Here is a 27,037-nt window from a genome sequence, read left to right as displayed (position 1 = left end):
CAACACATGGGACATATTATGCTATGGAGCATCTTATGGGGCCATCAACCTTTATGGAGCATTATATGGGCCATAATCTATGGAGCATCTTATGGGGCCATCAAACTTTATGGAGCAGCATATGGGGCATATTATGGTAACGAGTACCTTGTAGGGCCATCAACCTTTATGGAGCAGCATATGGGGCATATTATGCTATGGAGCATCTTATAGGGCCATCAACCTTTATGGAGCAGCATATGGGGCATATTATGCTATGGAGAATCTTATGGGCCATCAACCTTTATGGAGCAGCATGTGGGGCATATTATGCTATGGAGCATTTTATAGGGCCATCAACCTTTTTGGAGCAGTATATGGTGCATATTATGCTATGGGGAATCTTATAGGGCCATCAACCTTTATGGAGCAGCATGTGGGGCATATTATGTTATGGAGAATCTTATGGGGCCATTATTAACCTTTGTGCAGCTTTATATGGGGCATATTTTTGTATGGAGAATCTTATTGGGCCCATCATGAACTTTATGGAGCATTATATGGAGCGTATTTTGTATGGAGCATCTTATGTGGCCCATCATGAACTTTATGTAGCATCTTACGGGGCCATTCATGAACTTTATGGAACATTATATGGGGCGTATTTTGTATGGAGCAACTTATAGGGCTCCTGATTCACTATGGATATTTAAAAACATGTAAGTTATGTAACCTACTTATGTCTCAATCAATTTTACTTTTATTGATATCTATTTTTATTTTTGAAATTTACCAGCAGCTGCTGCATTTACCACCCTAGGCTTATACTCGAGTCAATAAGTTTTCCCAGTTTTTTGTGGCAAAATTAGGGGTCTCGGCTTATACTCGGGTCGGCTTATACTCGAGTATATACGATACCTATCCGGTATTGCCGCGGAGTCTCTTAGGGCTGGAGGCCGGGACATGAATCCTGCGTCGAAAATAGCACATGCGTATAGTGCACTTCAGGCGCCATTTTGTAAGTTACGCATCCGGGGATGAGGATTGTGGCCCAGAAAGGTTGTGGCCCTGGAATCAGCGCCTGCGCAGTCCGCGGTTTCGGTGAAATTTTTATATACTAATCTATATATAAAATATGTCAGAGGAGTAATCCAGTCACTTTCTATTGAATATATATATATATATATATATATACATATATATATATATATATATATATATATATATATATATAAAATAAGTCAGCGCAGCAAGCCAGTGACTTTTTACTGCACATGACAAAATGGGGGCGCAGGATGGGAGCAGCACATTGTAGAATTGGGGCACAGGATAGGAGCAGCACATGACAGAATGGGGGCACAGGATGGGAGCAGCACATTACAGCATGGGGGCGAATGATGAGAGCAGCATGACGGGATGGGGACGCAGGATGAGAGCACCACATGACAGTATGGGGGTGCAGGATGGGAGCAGCACATTACAGAATGAGAGCGCAGGATGGGAGCAGCACCTTACAGAATGGGGTGCAGGATGGGAGCAGCACATGACATGATGGGAGTGCAGGATGGGAGCAGCGCATGACAGAATGGGAGCGCAGGATGGGAGCAGCGCAGGATGGGAGCAGCACATGACAGAATGGGGGCACAGGATGGGAGCAGCACATGACAGAATGGGGGTGCAGAATGGGAGCAGCACATGACAAGATGGGGGTGCAGCACATGACAAGATGTGAGCACAACATGACAGGATTGGGGCGCAGGATGAGAGCAGCACATGACAGAATGGGGGTGCAGGATGGGAGCAGCACATGACAAGATGGGGTGCAGGATGATAGCAGCACATGACAGGATGGGGGCGCAGGATGAGACCACCACAAGACAGGATGGGGGTGCAGAATTGGAGTAGCACATACCAGGATGGGGGCAGCACATACCAGATTGGGGGCGCAGGATGGGAGCAGCACATGACAGGGTGGGGGCGCAGGATGTGAGCACCACATGACAGGATTGGAGCGCAGGATGGGAGCACATGACAGGATTGGGGCGCAGGATGGGAGCACATGACAGGATTAGGGCACAGGATGGAAGCAGCACATACCAGGATGGAGACCATATACCAATATAAATTGCTCGCCACCCGGGGGTAAAACGGGTTCAATAGCTAGTAACTTTATATTGGTAAAACCCGATTACACTTTTAGCATATTGTCATCAGGGTTTTATGTTTATAAACTATAGTCTTACTATTTGTTTCCTTGATGTTATTTACCCACTTGTCTATTTGAAAATGCAAGTAAAATAACTTACCAGATATTATATATTGTGCCTGCAATTTTACATTTTCATACACTTTCGTATACACAACAGTACAGTACTATATGACCCTGTGTTTCAAAATGTACATTGGTAAAGGAACTACGAAATGCAAGCTTTGGGTGCACCACTACATCGTCGAGAATCCACACTAGACAAAGTATGAGGTAGGAGAATAAGCTATTCAAGTATTCAGCCTAAAGTGTAGATTCAGGTCACTTTTTAAAATAAGAAACCACATGGAGGAAAATACACAGGGGTACTGAGCTGTGTACCTGTGAATTCAGCTCTGGAATAAGATAAACACAAGAAAGCAGCGATACAAGTTTTGTATGCCTTTGCCTCTGTCTGCGTGTGTGCAATGGACGCTACAGCTTGGCATACAAAAAAATTTACCCTCGCACAGCTCCATTGACAAATAAAAAAGTTATGGGTCTCATAGAATTTTTATAGGACTCTAAAGTTATTAAAACAAAACTATAGAAATTTTAAATTGTTGTTGTTGTTATACTGACCTGGAGACGCATATTTCCATGTTAATTTTATTGTACAATGAACGCCTTAAAAGTGAACACCAGAAAAAAACAGAAGTTTATTTTTTCACCATGTTAACTTATTTGGATTTTTTTTTCTGTACATTATATAGTAAAAATGACAACTTATTCAGTAGCAAGTCCTCAAACGACCATGTTTACAGAAAATAATAATATATGGTTATGTCTTCTAGAAGAAGAGAAGAAAAAACTAAAGGCCAAAAATGAAAATTGGCTGCATTTATGTTTATTTGTGTATGGTGTTTGGAGGCAACACCAGTAGTATAAGCGCAGCAGAAGAAACTAAGTTAATGACTTCCTCATTACTCTAGAATAATGGATGATAATATTGCACAAAATAACCCAGTAAACAAACATCACTCAGCCAGATTTGTGATTTCAATACTTGACAGAATGACAAGACAAACATGAGCACACGGCCTAAGCTTGGAATTAATTCACAGCCTCACTACATTAAGCTAACCATGCACATGATACAAAGATAAAGGTTTAGTTCTGCTGCATAACCTTACTTTAATTATGTTAAAATAATTCACAATTTAATGCTTCAGAAGCCATAGCACATCATATATAGACAATAAATGTCCTGACATCACAGAGGGCTGCAGTTAAGGTTTATTCTTTTGGGGAATATGAATGTGAATGTGTTGGCATCAATATTCTCTGACACACAAAAAAAGCATATTTATCTATAAAAAAGAACTGTATGCTGCATAGTCATCAAATTATGACTTTTTTTTTTTTTTATAAGTGAGGGTGTTTCTAGGGTCTTTAAAGATAAAGGGCTTTACCCCCAAGTCATAAGTCTCCCCACCTTAACAAAAACGCTTTATATACTACTGTATATTACATTGTTGCCACTATATTACCAATAAATATTACCATCATACAATGATTAGTAACAACATGGAAGTAATATTTAAAGAAAACACACCATGCAAAGACTAATATTACAAATGATACCGCAATCCAAGGTTCAAATAATACCGTTACATCATGACCACTGTTATTACACCTTCATAGTGACTGGATACACATATATTACTTACGGTTATGGTGATTTGTTTTTATGGAATCCATTAAAGCACCAATGAGAGGGGGGATCCGCCCTTCAAGGACAGAAAACTGTCAAGATAAAAAGGGCGGCTCCTTTCTCTGCATCAGTGGATTACAGAGCATGAGAGGACCTCCGAGTTAGTGTACACACATGTATATACAGTACATTTATACAAATTATAAAAATTATCCTTATCCCCACCTTAAATGGTAAACTATATTCAGCAACCCACCAACCAGAATGTGATGGCTTAGTAACGGGAGGGAATATGAGGCTGCTACCATGGGTTCCGTAAAAACACATTACCGGTAAGTAATAGATGTGTTTTCCTGTCACCCATGACAGCATCAACGAGAGAATTACTCTATCAGGAAGGGACCACAGCCTGTAGAAACCTCTTCGCAAACGTGAGATCAGAAGAGGCAGAAACACCCAGTCTAAACTGGCTATAAAAGTTGGAAGGTGACGACCACGTAGCTGCCTTACAGATCTGTTCTTTGGACACTTCTGCTCTTTCAGCCCAAGACGTTGCCATCCCTCTTGTAGAGTGGGCCCTCAGGTTGCCAGGAAGCGGTCTTCCTGTGCCTACATAGGCCAATTTGATAGATTCCCTTATCCACCTGGATAGGGTACCCTTTGAGACTCCCATCCCCTTCCTATACCCCTGGAAGGAGATAAACAGAGACCTATCCTTCGTCTAAGGTCTTGTTGCCAACAAATAGTGAAGAAGGCTTCTCTTACATCTAGGGTATGGAATTTCCTTTCCCTAGCATTCTTTGGGTTAGGACAGAAGGAAGGTAGCGAATCAATATCTCTTGTGACCTATGGAACCTAGATATTACTTTAGACAGATACGCAGGGTAAGGTTTTAAAACTACTCTATCGTTCATTACCATGGTAAAGGGAGGATTCTGCTGATAGGGCCTGTATGTCGCTTACTCTCCGTGCTGATGTAAGGGCTACGAAGAGTATAGTTTTTAATGTAACCAGTTTTACGGATCCTTCAGTTAAAGCCTTAAAGGGAATTCTGTTAAAGCATTCAAGACCAGGTTCAAGTCCCATGGAGGGACCCTGGCCATTGGGACTGGTCTGGATCTAGCGCATGCCTTAATAAAACTGACCACCCATTGATTACCCAGGATCCGCCGACACCAAGAGAGATGTCCCCAGTCCGTAGTGGCAAGAAACCTCGGACCTAAAGCCTACCTTGGACTAGAAGCTCCTCCCTGCGGAGATGGCAGAGCTGGCCCAATGACTTCTGCAGACCCAGATGACAGCGGTGGCCACCTGGAAAGAGACCCTGATCCGCAGAATGCAGACCCAAACCCATTGGAGCTAACCACCAGCGCTCACAGCCCCAGCGGAGCCGGAGGGAGCGACGCTGCTGCAGGAGAGGGCACCAGTGACAGATCTGGAGCCTGCACCTGTAACCCAGACGGAGCCAGAAAGTAAGTCAATGCCGGAAAGTGAGACGACACCGACGGAGAACCCGGAGCTCGCACCTGTGACCTCAGTGGCGCCAGAAAGCGAGACGCCGCAATTGGAGATGACCACGCTGCAGCACCAGGCCCTGCAACCAGCACATCAGGCCCAAGCGGAGATGGAACTGCAGCGCCCCAGAGATCTGGTCGTTGCAGTAACGTCGCTCTGCCACTAAGGGGAGTGATGGTACGTCTGATGGCACTAAAGGAGTTCTACTGACCAGGTATCACCAAGCACACACTACACTTCACACTCCGGCCACTAGGGGGAGCAAAAGGCTTATTTATTGGGCCACTTCTCACATTGGTAAAACTAGGGGTCGGACAGGAAGTTAGGCAGAATGAAGCCTGGGAGAGCTCCAGGAAGGACCTGTCAGAACTGGGAAATCTGGCAGGTACCTAGCGAAAGGACAGATTGTTACGGAGCCGCGCCTGCACTACCTTGCGGCGGTATCCTAAGAAAGAGACAAGAAAGGAAGGATATTGTGGAACAGTGAGAAACGAGATCAGCACAAAGGAGATCCAGTAGGAGTCGTGCCCCGAGAACGGCAACATCTTACTGAGGCGCATAGCCGGTGGCCGGGGCACCGAAGAAGTAACAGTCTCTACGCATTACTTCAAACAGCGGCAGGACAGTTAATTACAGGTTGGCTGTCTACCAAACAACACCTAAGAAGGACATAGGAGGCAATCGTGGGAGAGGGGCGACACTAGGGTTCCAGAATACCTCCAGACCTACCTGTCCTAAAGGTGCGTCCTAGCCATAACAGACCTGGGGGACGGAGAAGAGAAAGATCTAGAACGAACGAGAACAGAAGTTGTGAGGACTATCCTGAATGCTCAGCAGGGAAGCACTACAACACACAGGCGCTAGTGGGTAGACACTGATTTCCACCTGCAAAGGGAACTCTGGATGTGCCTTCGGACCGGCCGGTCTCAGACAGCCCTGTTGAAAGTGCCCTGGATTGAGGATCCTGAAACCTTCAGTAAAAGGTAAAGAAACTGTACCCTGTGTCCTCGTTATTCCTCGCACTACGCACCATCACCCTTTATTGGACGCCCCTTAGCAGGGTCACGGACCGGGTCCAGCCACCGTGACAACCCCAGAACTGAGACAAAAAGGACCGGTACCAAGTAACCTGTGGCCCTGTGTCTGGGGGCGTTCCAGAACAAGACACAGACACCGGCGAGACAGGTACGCTAACTGCCCTGGTAGCTGAAGACACCCTAGTGGGATCACTAGCACCCCCACCGACTATACCACCTGGTCAGACAGTAACAGTCACAGTAACCTGGGACTGTATGACTGACATGAGAAACGCACTTACAGAGTCAATGACACCTGTACCATCGCCCCTGAAGGCATGCAGGCCTAGAGACTGTCCATTGGAGGCACCCAAAAACAGACTTAATGGGATTCCCTATAGAGGCCCAATCCGCGGCTAATAGTGTTAAAATCACTAACACAGAAAACTACTGCAGACAGCAGATCTTAAAACTGGCCGCAGAGGAAAAGCAGCGTAAAACCAAATGAGAAGCTATGGAACAAAGGAACCTGCTAGCTAAAGTCCAGTCCCGTACTGCTAAACCTGCTAATAGTGGATCTATCAGAACAGGAACTGTTGTTTCTTTCAAATTGGACAAAGGATGGGGATTTATTAGAGAACAAGTAGGATACAGGGAACTATTTGTCAACCGCAGGGACGTGGAATCACACCTCTTAAGGGGGCACCCTGACAGCGACATATATCCTGGAGACAAAGTGACCTATACCCAGCACCATGGAGAAAGAGGATACTATGCTCTTCATGTTAAAAGGTGCCTAGGACAACATGCCTATAGCTGTGCAGCCACTGCGAGTGGACAGCAAACCCTGGCTACACAGACATCTTGTGAACACTTTTCTAAGGAGTCACCTGCTGACCCCCGTGTTAAAGAACTTCCCCAGTCAGGAAGCTGCACTGGACCTGCCAGGACCTGCACTGGAAAAGGGACAAGTAAAAAAGACATTCAGAAAAAGTTCTGAATATGCTAAATTGATGTTTTTCTTTACAGTTTAAATGGACAGTGATACCTGAGAACTGTTTTATAAATAGTTTGGCACCTGTTACGATGCCCCTTTTTGATATTGCCACGCGCTGGTAGCATGAGCAGGACAGTATGTATACCTGTTTTGCGTTACAGATTTGGAGCAGAACTACCTGGCGCAGTGGAGACCAGGACTGGTCAATGCGCCTTAATGTTTAAAAAAAATGGCACTTAACCTGTGTACATTTGTATAAAGTTATTTTTGCAACATTTAAGAAACCGAACCTCTCATAAAGGGATGCTTAAGTTTAACCAGTTTAACCTGTTGACATGCATGTCTAAAAATTGTCTTAAACCTGTATTGCCTGTTTTTCTTTTCCCACTCCGGAAGTGCTGGAGTTAACGGGGGGGAAGGGGGGGGCGGGTGTAACATCCCAGGTAACCGGTTGTTACAGTGATGTTGCCTTCCTTTCGGGGAGGACGATATCATGCGTGGAGGCAAAAAGGATTCTCTTTACCAGGTAAGCACACGCATGCAGCACATTCTGAATCCAGGCCAGGAGGAGGAGCTCAGGACCCGGATTCAGGGGAGCTTCCCTCAAAAATGGATATATGTCCTGGTCTGGAGGAGGAGTTAGCCAGATGGATGGAGAGAGCAGAGGAGGACAGTTGGTCCAGGGAGACCAAGGAGAACAGACGTCTAGGAGAGACGTAGAGGAGACAGCAGAGCCATGCAGCCAGGACTGTGCTGCGGCTCCTGGGAAGAGGAGAACCTGAAAGGTTGTTTCATGCAGTGGAGCATTGAGGAAAGGAGTGCAGGAGTGGAACAGGGCTCAGAGGGGAACTGTGGCCGGGCACCCTCTGAGCCGAAGTGCAGAAACCGGGTACCGGGAGCCCGAGGCTTTTGTGGGACTCTAAGACACATAGCAGAACCGGAGGGCACAAGACTACACGTTAACTGCCCACGCTAAGCCTGAGGTACAGCAGTGCTCTAAGAGCCCGGGTCGTGGTAGAGACCCTATAAAAAGGCTCAAACTGCCTACCTTGCAGGCAACTGTCCCAGGACAGGAGAGAGAGAAATCCTTTCCAGCAAGCTTCAAGCAGCAGGGACCTTGACATCTTAGCACAAGTAGGAAAGGCTTACGGACCTCATCTGGGAGAGGGATCACGTTTGCCTGCAAGCCGGCCGGACCACATCACCACCTGTGCCATGTACACTGGACTGTGGACTACCACCAGTAAACCAGGTAAAGACTTTACAACTTGTGTCCTCCACTTATTCATCAGCATACAACACCCTTGCCACACACCTTAGGAGCCCTGGGGACCCCGCTTAACCTGTGGGAAGCGTCAACATCCAGCCACCATACTATCACCCCAGAGGACCCCTTTAAGTGGCGTCAGTACCTAATGACCGAGAACCACAGGTGGCATTATGAACAATAGACTTTATTCACAATTCCCCTTAAAAGATCTTTCCCCTTTATTTGGGCGCCCAGGGCCACGGACTGGGTCGTAGCCACTGTGACATCCCCTTTAAGACCGGACCCAGTACCGAGTACCCTACGGCCCTGGCGGGCATTCCAGTTCCCCTGTGCATTTCTCCCCATACTGTCCCCTCACACACATTTCTCCCCACTTACTGTCTTATCACATTCCCACCTATACGGTCACCTGAATCTCCCCCCATACTGTCCCCTCACACATTTTTCTCCCTATGTTGTCTCTTCACAATTTTTTCCTCCCATACTGGCCCCTCATACATTTTTCGCCCCACTCACCATCCTGGCCCCTTCACACTTTCACCCACACCATACTGTTCCTTCACAGTTTTCTAGCCCCCATATTGTACCCTTTTTTTTTATCCCCATACTGTCTCCTCATACTTGCCACTCTGTACTGCTCCCTCACAATTTTCTTCCCACATACTGTCCTGTTACTTAAACCTCATATGGTCACATCACCCTTTTCTCCCCAATACTGTCTCCTTGCACATTTTTCCACAACTCAATAAAACGTTTCTGTATCCTTAGCTTTATTGGAGCGCTTACCTTGTCGCACCCCATCATCCTCGCCAGGGACATCAGCAGTGTGATCTCCATGACTGCATTATTGTGAAGGAAAATTGTGCAGGAACTGGCCATCACAGTGGGCAGAGGTTTTGCTGGTCACCTATGCTATCCGCTGTTCACAATGAGTATTTCTTCGATATCCTGGCATAACTTTTGTCACTTCATCATTATAGAGGAAGTCTTCTACTGGCATAGGACTATTATCAATATCACAACCATAAATCAAGCAGCAGAGGCCAGAAGGAGAACTAATTTACCTAGAATCTTTTAAATTGTACTAATAAATTGGTGAAGTTTTATACCCAAATGGCTGGACACCTTCGTTTGCGTTCTCAGTGATGTACCCTTTAGCTATTTCTCATGCTTTTCATGTACTAATCACTCTGTAATGTTTTTGCATTACTTGTTGAATTTATTCTAAAGTCAAACAGTAGCAATAGCACAACAGAAAAAGTGAAATCTGAAGACAAAATTCAGTTGTAAGCAAACGGCTCAGGAGAGATTCCCACCTCTAACAGAAGGGTCAATATCTTCTCTTTGCAGCAGTGTCCTCATGGCTGAGAAGTCATTTGAAGCAGCGGCTTCAAACAAAAGGCAGTTGTTCCTATAAAATAAAGCAAATCACTGACACATACGTGATGAAAATCCCTAATAAGAGGTGACACAAAATTCTACAAGACAAATGAAATGGAGGAAGCTAATCCGACACCTGTAGTATGTTTGAGCTCCGCCATTCTAGAGGGCACTAAAAACATAGTTGATTCCAAGACCATTCTGAAAAGATATCGGAGATGTAGTATCGAGTCACCGCTAGTGTTGAATAATAACAAAAATCCAAATAGCATAGATTATTACTTGAAGCCTTAGAAGACAGATTAGAAGTAAGGCAAAGATCATTGCATCTTCAGTCCTGTACGCTTCTTATAGAAAAACACATTCATTTCAGGGAACCTGCCATTTAAAGGTGAAATTTAATTTCCAGCGTACAATGCAAAGTACCATATAAAACTAAATATAAAAATCAATATTTGTAATAACATGCAGTACATAACTGAAAACCCATAAAGTCTAGATAGTTTGATCTCTCCTGTCCTGTTCATTTGTTACAATGTTTCAGAATAGATGAGATGTATCAGCATTGAGTCCATAATGTTACCTAGACTGGATATAGCCTTGCCAAACCTTCATATTCACAGCAGTTGTTATAGACAAGCTAAGTACAGTGCCTTGCAAAAGTATTCATACTCCACGAACCTTTCTGCATTTTCCACATTATACCCATAAATATATTTGGTTGTCATTTTATGTGATATACTAACAGTATCAAGTTTTGTGAAATGTAGAGGAAATGATTAATGATTTTCTGAACATTTTAAAAATAGAAATCTGAAAATTGTGATGTGCATTTTTATTCATTCCCCTTAAGTAAATTCTTTGTGTGACCACTTTCACTTCAACTGCTGCAAGTCTTTTGGGGTATTCTTCTACAAGCTTTTCATATCTAGAGGCTGAAAATTTTTCCCATTCTTCTTTGCTAATTAGTTCTAGCTCAGTGAAATTGGATGGAGGAAACTGTAAACAGCAATTTTCTAGTTTTGCCACAGATTCTGAATAGACTTTAGGTCTGGACTGTGATTGGGCCACTAAAACTCATGAATGTACTTTAATATAAACCATTTCATTGTAGCTCTGGCAGTAGACACCGTAGTCCTACTAGAAGTTAAACCTACACCCCAGTCTCAAGACTTTTGCAGCCTCTAACAGGTTTTCCTCTAGGATTGTCCTATATTTAGCTCTATCCATCTTCCCATCAACTCTGACCATCTTTCCTGTCCCTGCTGAAGAAAATCATCCCCACAGCATGATGCTGCCACCACCATGATTCATGGTGGGGATGGTATTTTCATGGTGATGTGCAGATGGTTTTCTGCCGCACATCAAATATTTGGTTGCAGCATCAGAAAGGACAGGGAAACTGGTCAGAGTTGATCGGAAGATGGATGGAGCTAAATACAGTTATATGCTGGAGGAAAATCAGCTAGAGGCTGCAGAAGACTTGAGACTGGGGTGTAGGTTCACACTCCAGCAGGACAATGACCCAACAAACCAACTGCCAGAGCGACAATGAATGGTTTAGATCAAAACATATTCATGTGTGTGAACGGCCCAGTCACAGTCCAGACTTAAATGCCATTGAGAATCTATGGCAAGACATGAAAATTATTGCTTACAGACGCTCTCCATCCAATCTCACTGAGCTAGAGCGAGTGTGTACATAAGAATGGGCAAATATTTCAGCAACCAAATGTGCAAAGCTGGTAGATACATACCCAAAAGACTTGCAGCTGTAATGGCAGTGAAAGGAAGTTCTACAAAGTATTGGCTCCGGGGGCTGAATACAAATGCACGTCACAATTTTCAGATTTTGTTTTTAAAACATTTAAAAAAAACATCTATCATTCCCTTTGTTTTACAAATACTTGGTACTCATTTTTGGTATATTACATAAAATCCTCAAAACATACATTTAAGCTTATGAGTGTAACGTGAAAAAATATAAAACAGTAAATGGGTTGCCATGGTTAGTACATCCATCTTACTTTCCCTAATTTTATGGTTGCTAGTCATAATGTATTTAAGATGATCACAGACTATATGTACAAAATAGAGAATTGTTAAACATTACTCACCCACTTTTCACAGTTTCATTCATAATGAGTCTCATCTATCATCTAAGAATCAGAAAAAAATAAGTCATGATGACCATTTCTACTTTGAGAAAGTTCCATTTATATGTGAACTGTACTTTCAACAAACTTTATATAAATCAATAGCATAAACCAATATAATAAACTTTGTAATATATCTCATCCATGAAATCTGCTTCTTTCTTCATCTAGAGTCTCTTATTCTCTCCCCTCTTGAACTAATCATTCACTCTCAAAAAAATATTTCATATCTGTTTTGCTCGGATCAGTCTTGCTCAAGATCAGTGCCAGCACAGCGGGGTCTCACAATATTTTAAAGTTTACGTAGAGAGGAAAAAAGTGGAGCTAGAAAACAGACAGAATGACAGAGACCATGCTATATTTTCATTTAGCTTATTCCAATTCAGAATTCACAGCTACACTGCTTAGTACAGCTGTAAAATATCCTTTATGCCTCTGCTGTTTTGGTCTTTGTGATGCCTATGAAAAAAGCAGGAATACCAATCTACTATATAATTGTCTAAGGGTCACTTCCGTCTTTCTGTTTGTCCTTCTGTCTTTCTGTCACGGATACTCATTGGTCGCAGCCTCTGTCTGTCATGGAAATCCAAGTCGCTGATTGGTCATGGCAAAACGCCCACGACCACTGCCACAACCAATCAGCGACGGGCGCAGTCCGGCAGCAACATGGTCGCTCCTTCCTCCCCGCAGTTAGTGCCCGCTCCGTACTCCCCTCCAGTCAGCACTCACACAGGGTTAATGGCAGCGTTATGCCACGGTGTAACGCACTCCATTAACGCTGCTATTAACCCTGTGTGACCGACTATTTTACTATTGATGCTGCCTATGCAGCCTCAATAGTAAAAAGATTGAATGTTAAAAATAATTAAAAAAAATAAAAAATCATCATATACTCACATTCCGGCGTCTTTCCCGCTCCTTGTGACGCTCCGGTGACCGCTCCATGCAAGCGGCAGGTTCTGGTGGCAAGGATGGTATGCGACAAGGACCTGCCATGATGTCACAGTCATGTGACCGCGATGTCATCACAGCTCCTGTGCCCATACCAGCCCTGGGACCGGAAGCTGCTGCGTGCACCGCACACAGGGCCAGGACTTCAACAGAGGGTGAGAATATGTTTATTTTTTATTTTAAGTCTGTATACTACATGGCTCTGTGCTGTATACTCCGTCGCTGTGCAATATACTACGTGGCTGGGCAATATACTACGTGGCTGGGCAATATACTACGTGGCTGGGCAATATACTACGTGGCTGGGCAATATACTACGTGGCTGGGCAATACACTACGTGGCTGGGCAATATACTATGTGGCTGGGCAATATACTACGTGGCTGGGCAATATACTATGCAGCTGAGCAATATACTACGTAGTTGGGCAATATACTACGTGGCTGGGCAATATACTACGTGGACATGCATATTCTAGAATACCCGATGCGTTAGAATCGGGTCACCATCTAGTCTACAATAACTATCTGCCTGTACTGTGTATAAGAGACATCACAACAGCTTGTCTCCACCCACTAGTTCAGAGTCAATTGCAAACTATAGATAGAACCTGCTGAGTAAAAAAAATGGTGAAAAGTCATATACAAGTGTTTCTCACTAAATTAGAATATCATCAAAAAGTTTATTTCAGTTCTTCAACACAAAAAGTGAAACTCATATAGAATCGTTACAAACAGAGTGATCTAAAGTATTTCAAGTGTTTATTTCTGTAAATGTTAAGGATTATGGCTTGCTGCCAATGAAAACTTTATTGATGAATTAACTTTTTTGATGATATTCTAATTTAGTGATAAGCACTTATAATAGCCAGATATAGTATTATTCCAAAAGTACCCACACATTACAGCTTGTTCTTAAAAGTTATATAAAAACAGATACCCTTATATTTATGCTGGGTCAAAATCGCAGAAGCCAGATGTTACAGCATAGTGGATGGGATTTCTAGAAATGAGCTGACATTGTGGAATGATTAGTTTTCTCTGGTAATACAGTCCCAAATTTTAAAAAGTGTAAGAATGTAAAGCTACATGTGTTGCAGCTATAACACTTCACATGGTCTCGGCTGCATCTCTTGTGATGATAAAACCTGAGTCAGATATAATGCAATAAAAACTAGTATGCTGGGAGGTTTCCATATGCAAGGTATAGCTAGGCTACTGTGCACACATCTAAAATGGATTAAACAGGATTTATATTATAGAAAAATAGCGCCAAGATCTTGTTTTATAGGATCCCCATATCTGTTACTTAAGGTTTGTAAAATACCAGAATATTAGTAATCTGAAGAAATGTATGTCAGGATAATATTTTACATGGACCGATGAATTAAAGATGTTGTGTGGGCCCAGACTAGTATTAGCTTCAGGCAAGATTTTGTCCCTCTTTATCTCTTAAACAATATCTCATGGTAATCTTATGGTGAAAACTGAAAATGTGGATCTCATCTATTTGTTGGATAGTTAGAATGTATCCAGATCATTTTAGGGGGAAATATTTCTCCTTGTAGAGAGGGATATGTTTTACAGAACACGCCAGTGTGAGGAGGCTTATAAACCATGAAATGCTCCATACTTTGCAGTGAAGAGTGGAAACACCCCGAAACACAGTCTGCTAATTGAGATTCTAGCTTTGGTTTTTATCCTAAATCATGGGACAAGGCTCGTTAAAAGGTAGATATTGACTTTTAGGATTGCTATTTCCATAGAAGAGACAATTTTTATATACTATACTAGACATTTTGCAGCACTTAAAAGTGTTAAAATGACCCAGTAAATATACGCTATATCTCTTATTATGTACTGAAAAATAAATTTTGTAGGATTCACGTCATGTAACCTATTAGCACAGGAATCTCTTTCTTCCTCTGTAAGCCCAAAAGGCTACGAACCCATGTATCATTTGTAGGGATTTCCTTAAAGTTATCAGGATCCAAGAAGTATTGTTACTCCTTGTGGAGAGTGACATGTTAAGCATGTCGAGGTGAGGAGACTTAAAGCCGCAATGCTCCACTGGGAAATATGCAAATTGTCTCTTCAGAATGGAAGAGGACTAGAACTCTAGTGCCACCTATAGGAAGTAGCAATGTTAGGATTGTTACTTCCAATAGGTGGCACTAGAGTTCTAGTCCTCTTCCTCTCTGAAGAGACAATTTGCTTAAAGTAATCAATTTGCATTGTTGCATCATTTTAGACTGTGTGAATACACCCTGAAGAATTTTCAAACACAAAGTGGTATTTAGGTCTCTGCATCTTGTTCTGTAAATCTTCTAATATTACAATATCAGCATTATTGAATAAACTTGTTAAAAAAATTACATACAAACACACGTTAAATCACAGTACATACTATACTTAACATTGGAGTAATGGAAAAAATGTACTGTTGAGTGAAGAGAATGCAACTAAGATAATGCCAATGATAGATAAATGTCAGGCATGTGTTCTATGCGATAACACAATATGTATGATCTGTAGCTAATAATCCCTGATCACTTCATTAATACGGATAAGTCCTTACCTGGCTGCAAATATTGCCACCCTGACTAGTATGTGATAGTGGTGCCCTTGATACTCAATGGCTCTCCCTATTCTTTCCGTAGTTTACCCTAGATACATTCCATAAGAGCAAGAAAAAGTAAAGTAGTTGAGGGTGAATAGTCATGATTAGTATGGTAAATGTATCCCCAATTAAAAAGAGCGAATTAGGGACCCTAATATTGCTATTAGTGATGAGCAAATATACTCGTTACTCGAGATTTCTCGAGCATGCTCGGGGGTCCTCTGAGTATTTTTTAGTGCTCAGAGATTTAGTTTTTCTTGCCACAGCTGAATGATTTACATCTGTTAGCCAGCATAAGTGCATGTGGGGATTCTCTAGCAACCAGGCAACCCCCACATGAACGTACAAGGTTTTTCTCTAGATGTGTGGTGAGCTCCTTGAACCCACAGGTACTTCACAGAATTTTACAACGTCGATATGTGAAAATGAAAAAAAAAAATTTTTTCCCCCACAATATCCTACAAAAATGTTTTGTTTTTGCACCAAATTTTTTATTTTCACGAGGATAGCATGAGAAAATGGACCTCAAAATTTGTTGTGCAATTTTTCCTGAGTAAACCAATACACCATATGTGGTCAAAAACTAATTTTGAATTTAAATTTGAAAAAACTGACCGTCACATCCAAACATAGAATAAGTGTGAACAGGTGCTGAACCTAGTGTCACCAACTCGTATACAGTCAAATAAATAAGACAGCACACTGTGGCGCAAACATGAAAATTGAACTGCATTACTGCATTAGAAATATGAAAAAATGAGAGCATTTAGCGCATAAATTGGCCAATTCATGTGTACCTGGTAGCCACATTAAGGCATCTCTTTAGGTCCTGGTATACGAGAGATGCCTTAATGTGGCTACCAGGTACACATGAACTGGCCAATTTATGTGCTAAACGCTCTCATTTTTTCATATTTCTAATGCAGTAATGCAGTTCAATTTTCAAAAACTAATTTTGAGGCACAGTGCAAAGTTCAGAAGGGAAGAAGTGCGATATTCGAGTTCAGATTTTGCTGGTATGGTTTGAGGGTGCCATGTCACATGGGTAGAGCCCCTGATTTGCCAGAACAGCAGAACCCCCCATAAGAGATCCAATTTTACAAACTACAGCTCTCAATGAATTAATCTAGGGGTGCAGTAATTATATTGTCACAGAATTTTATACCATTGGACAGTGAAGAAAAAATAATTACATTTTATCCACATAATGTTGTTTCAGCCCCAGATTTTACATTTTTACACTGGGTAATGTTTAAAAATGGCACCAAAATGGCACCAAAATGTGTCCCACAATTTCTGCTGAATGTAGAAATACCCTATATGTGACTGTATAAGTACTGCTTAACCACATGGCTCAGCTTGGGCGGGATGGAGCGCTATTTACCTCCTAGAGTGCAGATTTTCCTAAAATAGTTTGCGGACTCCATATACAAAACCCCTAAGTGCTAGAAGAGCAGAATCCCCCCTCAAGTAATCCCATTTTGGAAATTATTCCCCTTTGGGAATTTATCTACAGGTGTAGTGATGATTTTTACTCCATGGTTGTTTTCCAGAAACAAGCAGCAGTGGATGTTGATGAGTGAAAATTGCAAACTGCCATTGTAGTGCCCAGTGCATTGTAGTGCCCAGCTCATGCTTCTGGAGACACACACCCGTAAATTAGGCGGGCTGTCATCGGTACAGAAGTGCCAAACGTGAATGCTAAATGTGGTTTAGACACACTATGGGGCTCAGAAGGGAGGAGGCATTTAGATTTGGGAGTGCAGAATTAACCAAACTTGTTTTGGGGGGCAAGGAGGTTTTAGAGCTTTTCCAGACCCCTCATATTGTCAGTAACTTGGAAGCCCCCTATATTTCCATTAACAAACGACAAGCCTGAGTGGGGACTGAGTTTTTTTTGGATTGATTTGAAGCTTTTGTTGGGAACATTTTACATAACTTTTATTTGGCATGATAAGCTGAACACTTATATTGAGGTTTCAATCTAAATCTTCGAGTGACACGATTTAGATGAAACCCACGAGGGAGCCACTCACTTATGAGGCAGCAGAGTTACTCTAGACTCCGTCTAGTCTCTGTTCAGCGGTCTCCTTTTCAGAGGTGAGCAAAACTGTGGCACCCAGTGCCAAATCATAGTACAGACGACATCCACCGTACCTCCATCTGCCTCATTATAGGGAATTTTATGCCAGAGGTTCTGTCTAAATCACGTATTTCAGAGATTTACACGGAATCCCCGGGGTAAGCTCTCAGGGGAGAGTGCAGGATAAATGAGAGCCGAGCCTTACTGCGATCTTTGGAAGACAGAATGAACAAATCAACAGCAGGTGAAGAATTGGTTTTATTTATTTTTTACGCCGTTCCTCGTGATTTTTGGGCACATGACTTTATCGCTTTCTATTCCAATTTTTTGGAGGCAGAACAAATAAAAACCATCAATTCAGGAATTTTTTTATACTGTTCTGTGTGTGTTAAGATTGATAAGGCAGCTTTATTCTTTGGGTCGCTTTGATTACAGTGATTTTAGGCTATGTGCACGCGATGCGGATTTGCTGCGATTCTGCAGTGGATTTTTCCGTGCAGAAACGCTGCAGATCCGCACTGTGATGTACAGTACAATGTAAATCAATGGGATAAAAAAATAGCTGTGCAGATGGTGCGGAAAAATCAGTGCGGAATTGCTGCGGATTTCAAAGAAGTGCATGTCACTTCTCTTGTGCGGATCTGCAGCGTTTCTGCACTCCTCCATGTTAAAGGGAACCTGTCACCCCGTTTTTTGAGATTGAGATATAAATACTGTTAAATAGGGCCTGTGCGTTACTATAGTGTATGTAGTGTACCCTGATTCCCCATGTATGCCGAGAAATACATTACCAAAGTCGGCGTTTTCGCCTGTCAATCAGGCTGGTCTGGTCAGGTGGGCGTGTTCACAGCGTTCTTTTCTTCCCCAGGTTTCCGTTGGTGGCGTAGTGGTGTGCGCATGTCCAAAGTCCGGATTCCCTGTGCCCACGTGAAGACACAGCGCGCGATCTGCGCTGTCATTCCTTTCATCGGTGCGGGCGGCCATCTTCCTGGGGCCGCGCGTGCGCAGATGTAGTGCTCTGCTGCACGGGGCTTCAGGAAAATGGCCGCGGGATGCCGCGCGTGCGCAGAAGAGATCGCGGCGGCCATTTTCCCAAAGCCGAGTTTGCATCTCGGCTTTGGGAAAATGGCCGCCGCGATCTCTTCTGCGCACGCGCGGCATCCCGCGGCCATTTTCCTGAAGCCCCGTGCAGCAGAGCACTACATCTGCGCACGCGCGGCCCCAGGAAGATGAAAGGAATGACAGCGCAGATCGCGCGCTGTGTCTTCACGTGGGCACAGGGAATCCGGACCTTGGACATGCGCACACCACTACGCCACCAACGGAAACCTGGGGAAGAAAAGAACGCTGTGAACACGCCCACCTGACCAGACCAGCCTGATTGACAGGCGAAAACGCCGACTTTGGTAATGTATTTCTCGGCATACATGGGGAATCAGGGTACACTACATACACCATAGTAACGCACAGCACAGGCCCTATTTAACAGTATTTATATCTCAATCTCAAAAAACGGGGTGACAGATTCCCTTTAAAAATCCGCAGTGGTAAAAACCGCAGAAAATCCACATCAATTCCACATAAAAACCGCACAAAATCCACATAAAAACTGCGGCAAATGTGTGCACATAGCCTTACACAATAAGAACTATTTTATAGAAAAAAAATAATTCTTTTTGCATTCTGAGACCTATAACTCTTTTACTTTTCCACTGACAGAGCTGTAAGTCAGCTTGTATTTTGCAGGACAATATGACGTTTTCAGAGATACCATTTGTCTTTTTTGATCGTGTTTTATTCCACTTTTTGTTCTGCGGTAAAATGTTAAACCATAGGTTTTTTCCTCGTTTTTTATTTATTTTTTTTTTTAACTGTGTTCAAGGAAAGAGATAACTCGTGGGAGTTTTATAGGTTGGGTCATTCCGGACACGGCGATACCAAATATGTGTACTTTTTTGTTTGTGTTTGTTTTTACATAAATAAATGTATTTATTGGAATAATATTTTTTCCCTTTTTTCTCCTTGTTTTGTGATTTTTTTTTAAACAATTTTACAATTTTTAATAACTTTTTTTTTTACATTGTCCAAGGACGGGTCATCAACTTTACACTGGCAGATTGCTGATCTCATGCACTGCAATGCTGCTGCATTGCAGAGCATTAGATCAGTGTCTCTCACACAGGCAAGAGGGGTGTCAGCTCCTGCTCTGAGCAGGTGACCTCAAGGCTATCTTTCAGGCTGGGATCACCAAGGAAACCATCAGTGCAACGCAATTGCAGAGTAAGGATACTTTTACTGTATGTCTTCACACCTTATTCCAGCACGTATCCTATCAGTTCCCCAAATTCGCAAATCTTTTGTATTACAGTTATGGCGATAATGCCTCGGAATTGTTTTTGAGATGTTTTTAAGCATCTTCCACATCACGAGCGGCCATATTATCACTTATGTGTTCACGTGTGCGAACATGGATGTAAGTCCGATGTATATCAACTTGCAAGTACATATCGCATAGTATATCACAGCACGGATGATCACACACATGTGCTATAGCCAGAACTCAATACGCCTGGGATGACTAGTATTTAATGCTTGGTAGGGACACACAAAGGATTATGGGTCCCTGAGGAAGCCAATGCGAAACGCTCGTTGGGGCCATTCACGTGTCATCACACACAACTGACTATTCATAAGAACCTCTCTATGTATATTGAGATGGTGTCCCAGTAAATCCAACCTACAGCACATGCATTAAGTGAATTAGCTTTATACTATATAGTGATACCATGATCTTCCCGCATCCTCTGAGTGACTATAAAATTTACATAAGCACTATGAACTTTTTATAAATTAACCCCCCTTCCCCAGTCAGTGATGTACATGCCTGTTTCTATCTGACCTTTGTGTTAAAAGACTCTGTAACTGATTTACATGTTTGTTATATGTATGGGGTCTAAGGGGTAACGTTTCTCCTTATGGAGAGTGACATACCAGCTGGCTTGTCAAGGTAAGGAGGCTTTTTCGCCGTGCAATGCTCCTCTGGGAAATTAAATATGCAAATTGCCTCTTCTGAGAAAAGGAGGATTTGTTAAAGAGTTGATTGTGACTTGTAGGATCGCTACTTCCAACAGGTGGCGCTATAGAGTTTAAGTCCTCTTTTTCTCAGAAGAGCCAATTTGCATATGTTATACGTATGTACATACCTATTTTGAGGTTAATAAAATATATTTTATATACTTTTTTGAACATCTACTCCTTGTCTACAGTTTGTAATCCAGTTCTGGAGTGTCCTTATTCTGTGGTTCATTAGGAACATTTCTATAGGCACAGGGTCCTGTGATATGGTTATATACAGATACGGTTCCTGTTCTGGTGATAAGACTCCCCCATAGGGCCTTGTAGCGATCACATCACATACTATAGTACAGCCAATCAGGAGAGAATATTACAGCTTATGTAAAAGCAGAAGTAGGGAATACACAGCCATTTTGTGGTAAATCTGGATAGTGAACAGGCCTCACAACCTGGACATAGAGATAAGGAGAAAAAGATATGACGCTGAATAAAATACAAAGATAGTGTGTGGTGTGACAGCACAACAGGAAAGAAAATTAATGTGTGAAGAAATGAGAATACTATTTTACACAATATTCATGGTAATTAAATGCCTTGGCGGGTATTTGATTGGCTGCAACTCAAATTTTCTTAGCCTATTCGGCGAATCTGGCAAATATGCGTTTTAATGGATTCGCTCATCTCTAGCATTTAGGATTTCAGTACTGATAAATTATACAGTTCATACAGTAAGAACAATGATCGACACAAGTTGTCAGTAATCCCGCCTCTGTCTATTACAAGGAAAATTGATGTATAATTTAGATCTCGGAGACTTCCATCCTCTCAATTTTAGTCCTTTTTTTTTCTCTTTTTACGGAATCGTAAGCACTGACTTCGGCTCAGGTCAGAGAAGTCTTCAGGTCTGGAATGATTGTCAGTGCGCTCTTGTAATACCTTTGGCAGACAGGCAGCATCTTGAAATTAATGACTGAAGACTCCATTTTCAAAGAATGGCTCTTACTTCATAGATATAAATTAACATTTTTTTCTCCTTGCCATTGCACTAAAAATATGAACTTTGTGCACAAAACCTAACAATTGCTAACAGTTTTTTTTTAAACATAAATTTTTATTTATTTACAAGTTGTGTCAAGCATTACATCTTATTGACATTAAATTCTTAATAATTAACACAACGTTATGGGGATTAGGGAAGGGAAGAGGATAGGGGATATGGTGACATTACAATAACTATCCAATCACATTCTCTATATGCAAATCTGCAAAGTTATTTAAGAACGGTATTTAAACGGAAAGATAACCAATTGTTCCATTTTTTCTGAAATTGAGCTATATTATTATTAGATGTAGCGATTATTTTTTCTGATAGGCAATTTTCGTTGATCAGTGATACAACCTCGGACAGTGAGGGGCACTTGGAGTTTTTCCAGTAACTAGCAATTTTGATTCTTGTTGCTACAATTATATGTACAATCACTGTACGGAACTCATAAGGAAACGAGTCCAAATCAATAGCGAGTAACGCCTGCTGTGCATTAAGATTCACCGGTATACCACAAATCTGGACCATCAGATGATCTATGGCTTCCCACAGACGTCTAATTCTGTCACAACTCCACCATATATGTAACATGTCTGCACAGGGGTCTCCACACCTCCAGCACGTGTCTGGGGAACTGCGGAACATCCTAGACAATCTACTGGGAGTGAAATACCACCGATATAACAATTTCCTGGAGTTTTCTATGTGGTTTGTACATTTAGATTGGCTTCCAATAATTAAGTAGGATGCCCTCCACTGATCGGGTGTGAATGTGCAGTTTAGGTCTTTTTCCCACTTTTGCAGGTATGTAGTTAGGGTAGGGAATTCTCCAACATACAGTCGTAGCTTGTGGACAGCGCCCTAATCTGTGATGTCGGGTTCATCAGCATAGAGTAAAGTTTAGATGGCGGTACAGGCATCTGTTTTTTCCTTTCAGTTAGGAAATGCCGGATCTGCAAATATTTGTAAAAATCCCTTTGAGGAACATTGTATTTATCTCGTAATGATGTAAAAGTAATTATTTCCTCCCCCTCATACAAGTTCCCAATTGAGGTGGTTTTGGGTAAATTCCAATTTTTAAGTTTGAGGTCCGGGATACAATGCTCCAGTGTCTCTATAGGAGCTTTGAGGAATGCGGTTTGTATAAGGCCTAATTTATTAGTCAACACACTCCATAGCTCCAGAGCCGCGTCTATTGTTGGGGACATTTTTAGGTTTCTATTAGGGACTTTAGTTTGATGTGCATGGTAAAAAGCTGAGACATTGGAGGTTCTCATCAGATGTTTTTCAATTGCTATCCAGTGCCGATCATCATCATTATTCCACATGAATCGTAACTGTTCGAATAATGCGGCCCTGTAGTACCGGACCACTGAGGGGCACCCTAGGCCACCCTTACTCAAAGGGATGTAAAGCGTGTCCGCTTGGACTCTGGGTTTTCTCTCTTGCCAAATGTATTTTAAAATCATTGCTTGAATCTCTTTTAATATTTTCATTGGGAATATGATGGGGAGATTGCGGAACAAATACAGTATTTGTGGGAGAATGAACATTTTTACCGATGCAATCCTGCCCAGCCATGACAGTTCATGTTTCTTCATACGTAACATGTCAGTTTGGATTTTCTTCCTCAGAGACTCATAATTCAGTGATAGCATTTTATCTGCTGAGAGTGTCAGCCGAATACCTAAATACTCAATATGGTCATTTTCCCACTTAAAAGGGTATTTATTCTCAAAATTTTGGGGGTGTTTTGTGAGAGGGGTTAGGTTTAATACCTGGCATTTAGACACGTTCAGCTTATAATATGATATTTTAGTATATGAGTCGATTACTTGCATTGCTGCCGGTAATGATTCTGTCGGGTTTGTTAACGCTAGAATGATGTCGTCAGCAAATAAACCTATTTTGTGTTCCGTTTTATTCACCTGAATTCCTGATATCATCGAGTGTGATCTAATTTTCTGCGCTAGAGGCTCAATCACCAAAGCGAATATAAGGGGTGATAGCGGACACCCCTGTCTCGTCCCGTTAGTAATAGTAAACCTGTCCGACATCATTCCAGAGACAGAAACCGACGCTGATGGGTGAGAATATAGCAGAGTGATTGCTTTAGCAATATTACCCGCAAATCCGAATCTGGCCAGAACCTCAAACAGGTATCCCCAATGCACCCGATCGAATGCCTTCTCCGCGTCCAGGGATAGGAGCAGAGAAGGCGTCCGGTCCCTCCCCGCCACATGGATGAGGTCAATCATTCGTCTGGTGCCGTCCAATGTCTGTCTAGATTTGATAAATCCAACCTGGTCTCTGTGCACCAGGGAAGGGATTACATCGGAGAGTCTATTTGCTAAGATTTTTGAGTACAGCTTGAGGTCAGTATTTAGAAGGAATATTGGCCTGAAATTACTTGGATGATCGGGCGTTTTTCCTGGCTTGGGGAGGGGGACTATAGTCGCTTGTAACATTTCTTCTCGTATTTTGCCTGTTTCAAATATATTTTGGAAGACTAATAATAGATGTGGGGACAATATTTGGTTGAATAGCTTCAAGTATTCATTAGTTATACCATCCGGTCCTGGGGATTTATTATTTTTTGTTGCCTGAATGGTTTGTTGGATTTCTTTTTGGCTTATAGGTTGATTTATTGCAATCAATTTATCCTCTGGGATTTGGGGTAGGGATATGCTATTCAGGAAATTATTAATTAGCTCAGCGTTGGGTTGTGGGATAAGGTTGTCGGTCTTGAGATTATAGAGTGAGGAGTAATATCTTGCGAAAGTATTCGCAATTTCTTTAGGGTTGTATATTTTGTTCTTTTGATCATCTTGTATGTGAGCTATTTTTTGCTTTGTTAATCTCGCTTTAATCTTATTGGCAAGTATTTTACTCGCCTTATTCCCCTGCCAATAATATTTCGCTTTATTCCGCCTCAAATTATGCTCATATTTATATTGGAATAGCTGATATAGTTCGTATCTTGCCTTTTGTAGTTTTCTATATAGCGTGGGTGATGGGCTATGTTTATGGATGTTTTCCAATGTTGCTATATTTTTATTGAGCTCTTCTATTTGTCGCATTCTCCATTTTTTGTGTTGCGCTGCTATCTGTATTAGCCGCCCTCTTATATAGGCCTTGTGGGCGCACCACACTGTGGTCGGGGATATGTCAGGGGTACTATTGATATCAAAAAATTCCTGGAGAAGGTCGTTAAGTTGGGATTTAATATTATCTGAGGCTATTAGGAAGTTATTAATTCTCCACGGAGAATAAGTTAAATTATTGTACGTCTCTTTAATTTGGCATGTTACAGGAGCGTGGTCCGACCAGGTTATGTTCCCAATTTTTGCTGATTGTATATTTTGAAGGAGCCATTTATCCACTACTATTAGATCTATTCTTGAATATACTTTGTGTGGGTGGGAGTAATATGTATAATCCCTTTCAGAAGCATGAAGGACCCTCCACGTGTCATACAATTCTTCTGATATAAGACACTGGGACAACGCATGGGATTGGGACTTTTTCTTTGAGCACCAAGATTTGTCTATATTGGGGATCGGGACGATGTTAAAATCTCCACAGATTAGCAGGGATCCTTGTTTTATTTTGGATAATTTAGTTATGAGGTCTTTAATAAAAGTGATTTGACCTGTATTGGGTGCATATATAGATGCAATTGTATACACCTTATTATTGATATTACATATCAATATTACATATCTGCCTTCATCATCCAGAACGCTATCAACAAGCTGGAACGCTACAGTGTCTATTATTGCAATCGCTACCCCTCTCTTCTTTTTCGCCGCATATGACACATAGATATGGGGGTAATTTTTATGTTGTAGTCTATGTGTATCATCACGATTTAAATGAGTTTCTTGGACACATAGTTTGTCCGCTTTGAGTGCCTGGGCTTCTTTCCATAATAACGATCTCTTGAAAGGGCTGTTTAGGCCTTTCACATTAATGCTAGATATTTGAAATACCATCAGTTACAAAAAAGAAAAAAAATTCAATCAGTCACCAGATACAGGATAATAATAAGGAAAACAAAGGGGTTAAAGTAATTAACAACAACCAGAACAAGTACAACTTGTACAACTCAGAGTCCGGTTCTATGTGAACCAACTGGATAGTCGTTCCTATCCAGTATTAAAGGGGGGAGAGAATAGAAAAAACTAAAGCAATATTCTCATGCCCCTTCAACCTGCCAGCCAGGCAAAAAAAATAACAGTGTGGTGTCCCGGCATAGGCACACAGGGGATACATATGGTAACAGAGTACTTGCGTGAGAATCAGGTCCATTCTTTGTTCAGCGTCGGGGGTCTTTTCTTTAGTGGGGAGCTGGTATCTTCATCCACTGATGTCAGGGACCAATCCTGGAGCAGGGTCATGGCCTCTCTGGGAGACGCAAGGACGTGTGAAGTTCCGTTTTTCGTCACGATGAGTGTTACTGGATAGCCCCACTTGTAGACAATACTGTTGTCCCGTAGAATCTTGGTTGCGGATGAGAATTCTCGCCTCCTGTTCAGAGTTATCGAAGACAAGTTTGTAAGCTTGCGAGCAGGGCCCTCACTCCTCCTGGTATCTGTTTTGAACTGTATTTCTGTTATGCTGTAATGTCTATTGTCTGTACAAGTCCCCTCTATAATTTGTAAAGCGCTGCGGAATATGTTGGCGCTATATAAATAAAATTATTATTATTATTATTATTATAAGACAAGTCGGTGAACACCAGAATGTTCCGGAATCTTTCTGGAAGTTCTTGCTTTGCTGACGCTGACTTGGTCACAGCCTCCTTGAAGTGGTAGAAGTGCAGCCTGGCTATCACGTCTCGCGGTGTGGAGCTGGGAGCAGACTTTGGTTTGGGGATCCGATGTGCCCTGTCAATCAGCAGGTCCCTCTGTTCTGCTGACGGCACCAGAACTGTGAAGAAGTCCATTAGAAACTCCTTTAGTGTATCCGCTGGCACACTCTCAGGGATTCCTCTGAAACGTAGGTTATTGCGCCTGGATCGGTCTTCTAGGTCTGCAAGCTTCAGTTTTAG

The 27,037-nt window shown here is 42.1% G+C and overlaps 1 protein-coding gene across 1 annotated transcript in view; it reads right to left on the bottom strand.

The window, feature by feature from the left end:
- Window positions 1-27,037, bottom strand: part of LOC138638231 (transient receptor potential cation channel subfamily V member 6-like) — a 149,635-nt gene that overhangs the window by 101,750 nt on the left and 20,848 nt on the right. Inside the window, exons 4-5 of the mRNA XM_069727378.1 lie at window positions 12,174-12,215; window positions 9,993-10,087 (exon numbers count right to left, since the gene is read on the bottom strand). Of these exons, the coding sequence (XP_069583479.1) occupies window positions 9,993-10,087; window positions 12,174-12,208 (130 nt within the window). The 5' untranslated portion in view covers window positions 12,209-12,215. The remainder of the gene's footprint in view (window positions 1-9,992; window positions 10,088-12,173; window positions 12,216-27,037) is intronic.

Source organism: Ranitomeya imitator, chromosome 5 (assembly GCF_032444005.1).
Source record: "Ranitomeya imitator isolate aRanImi1 chromosome 5, aRanImi1.pri, whole genome shotgun sequence".
NCBI lineage: Eukaryota > Metazoa > Chordata > Amphibia > Anura > Dendrobatidae > Ranitomeya > Ranitomeya imitator.
Note: the sequence above shows the minus strand (reverse complement) of the source record. Positions and strands in the feature narration are given on the sequence as shown.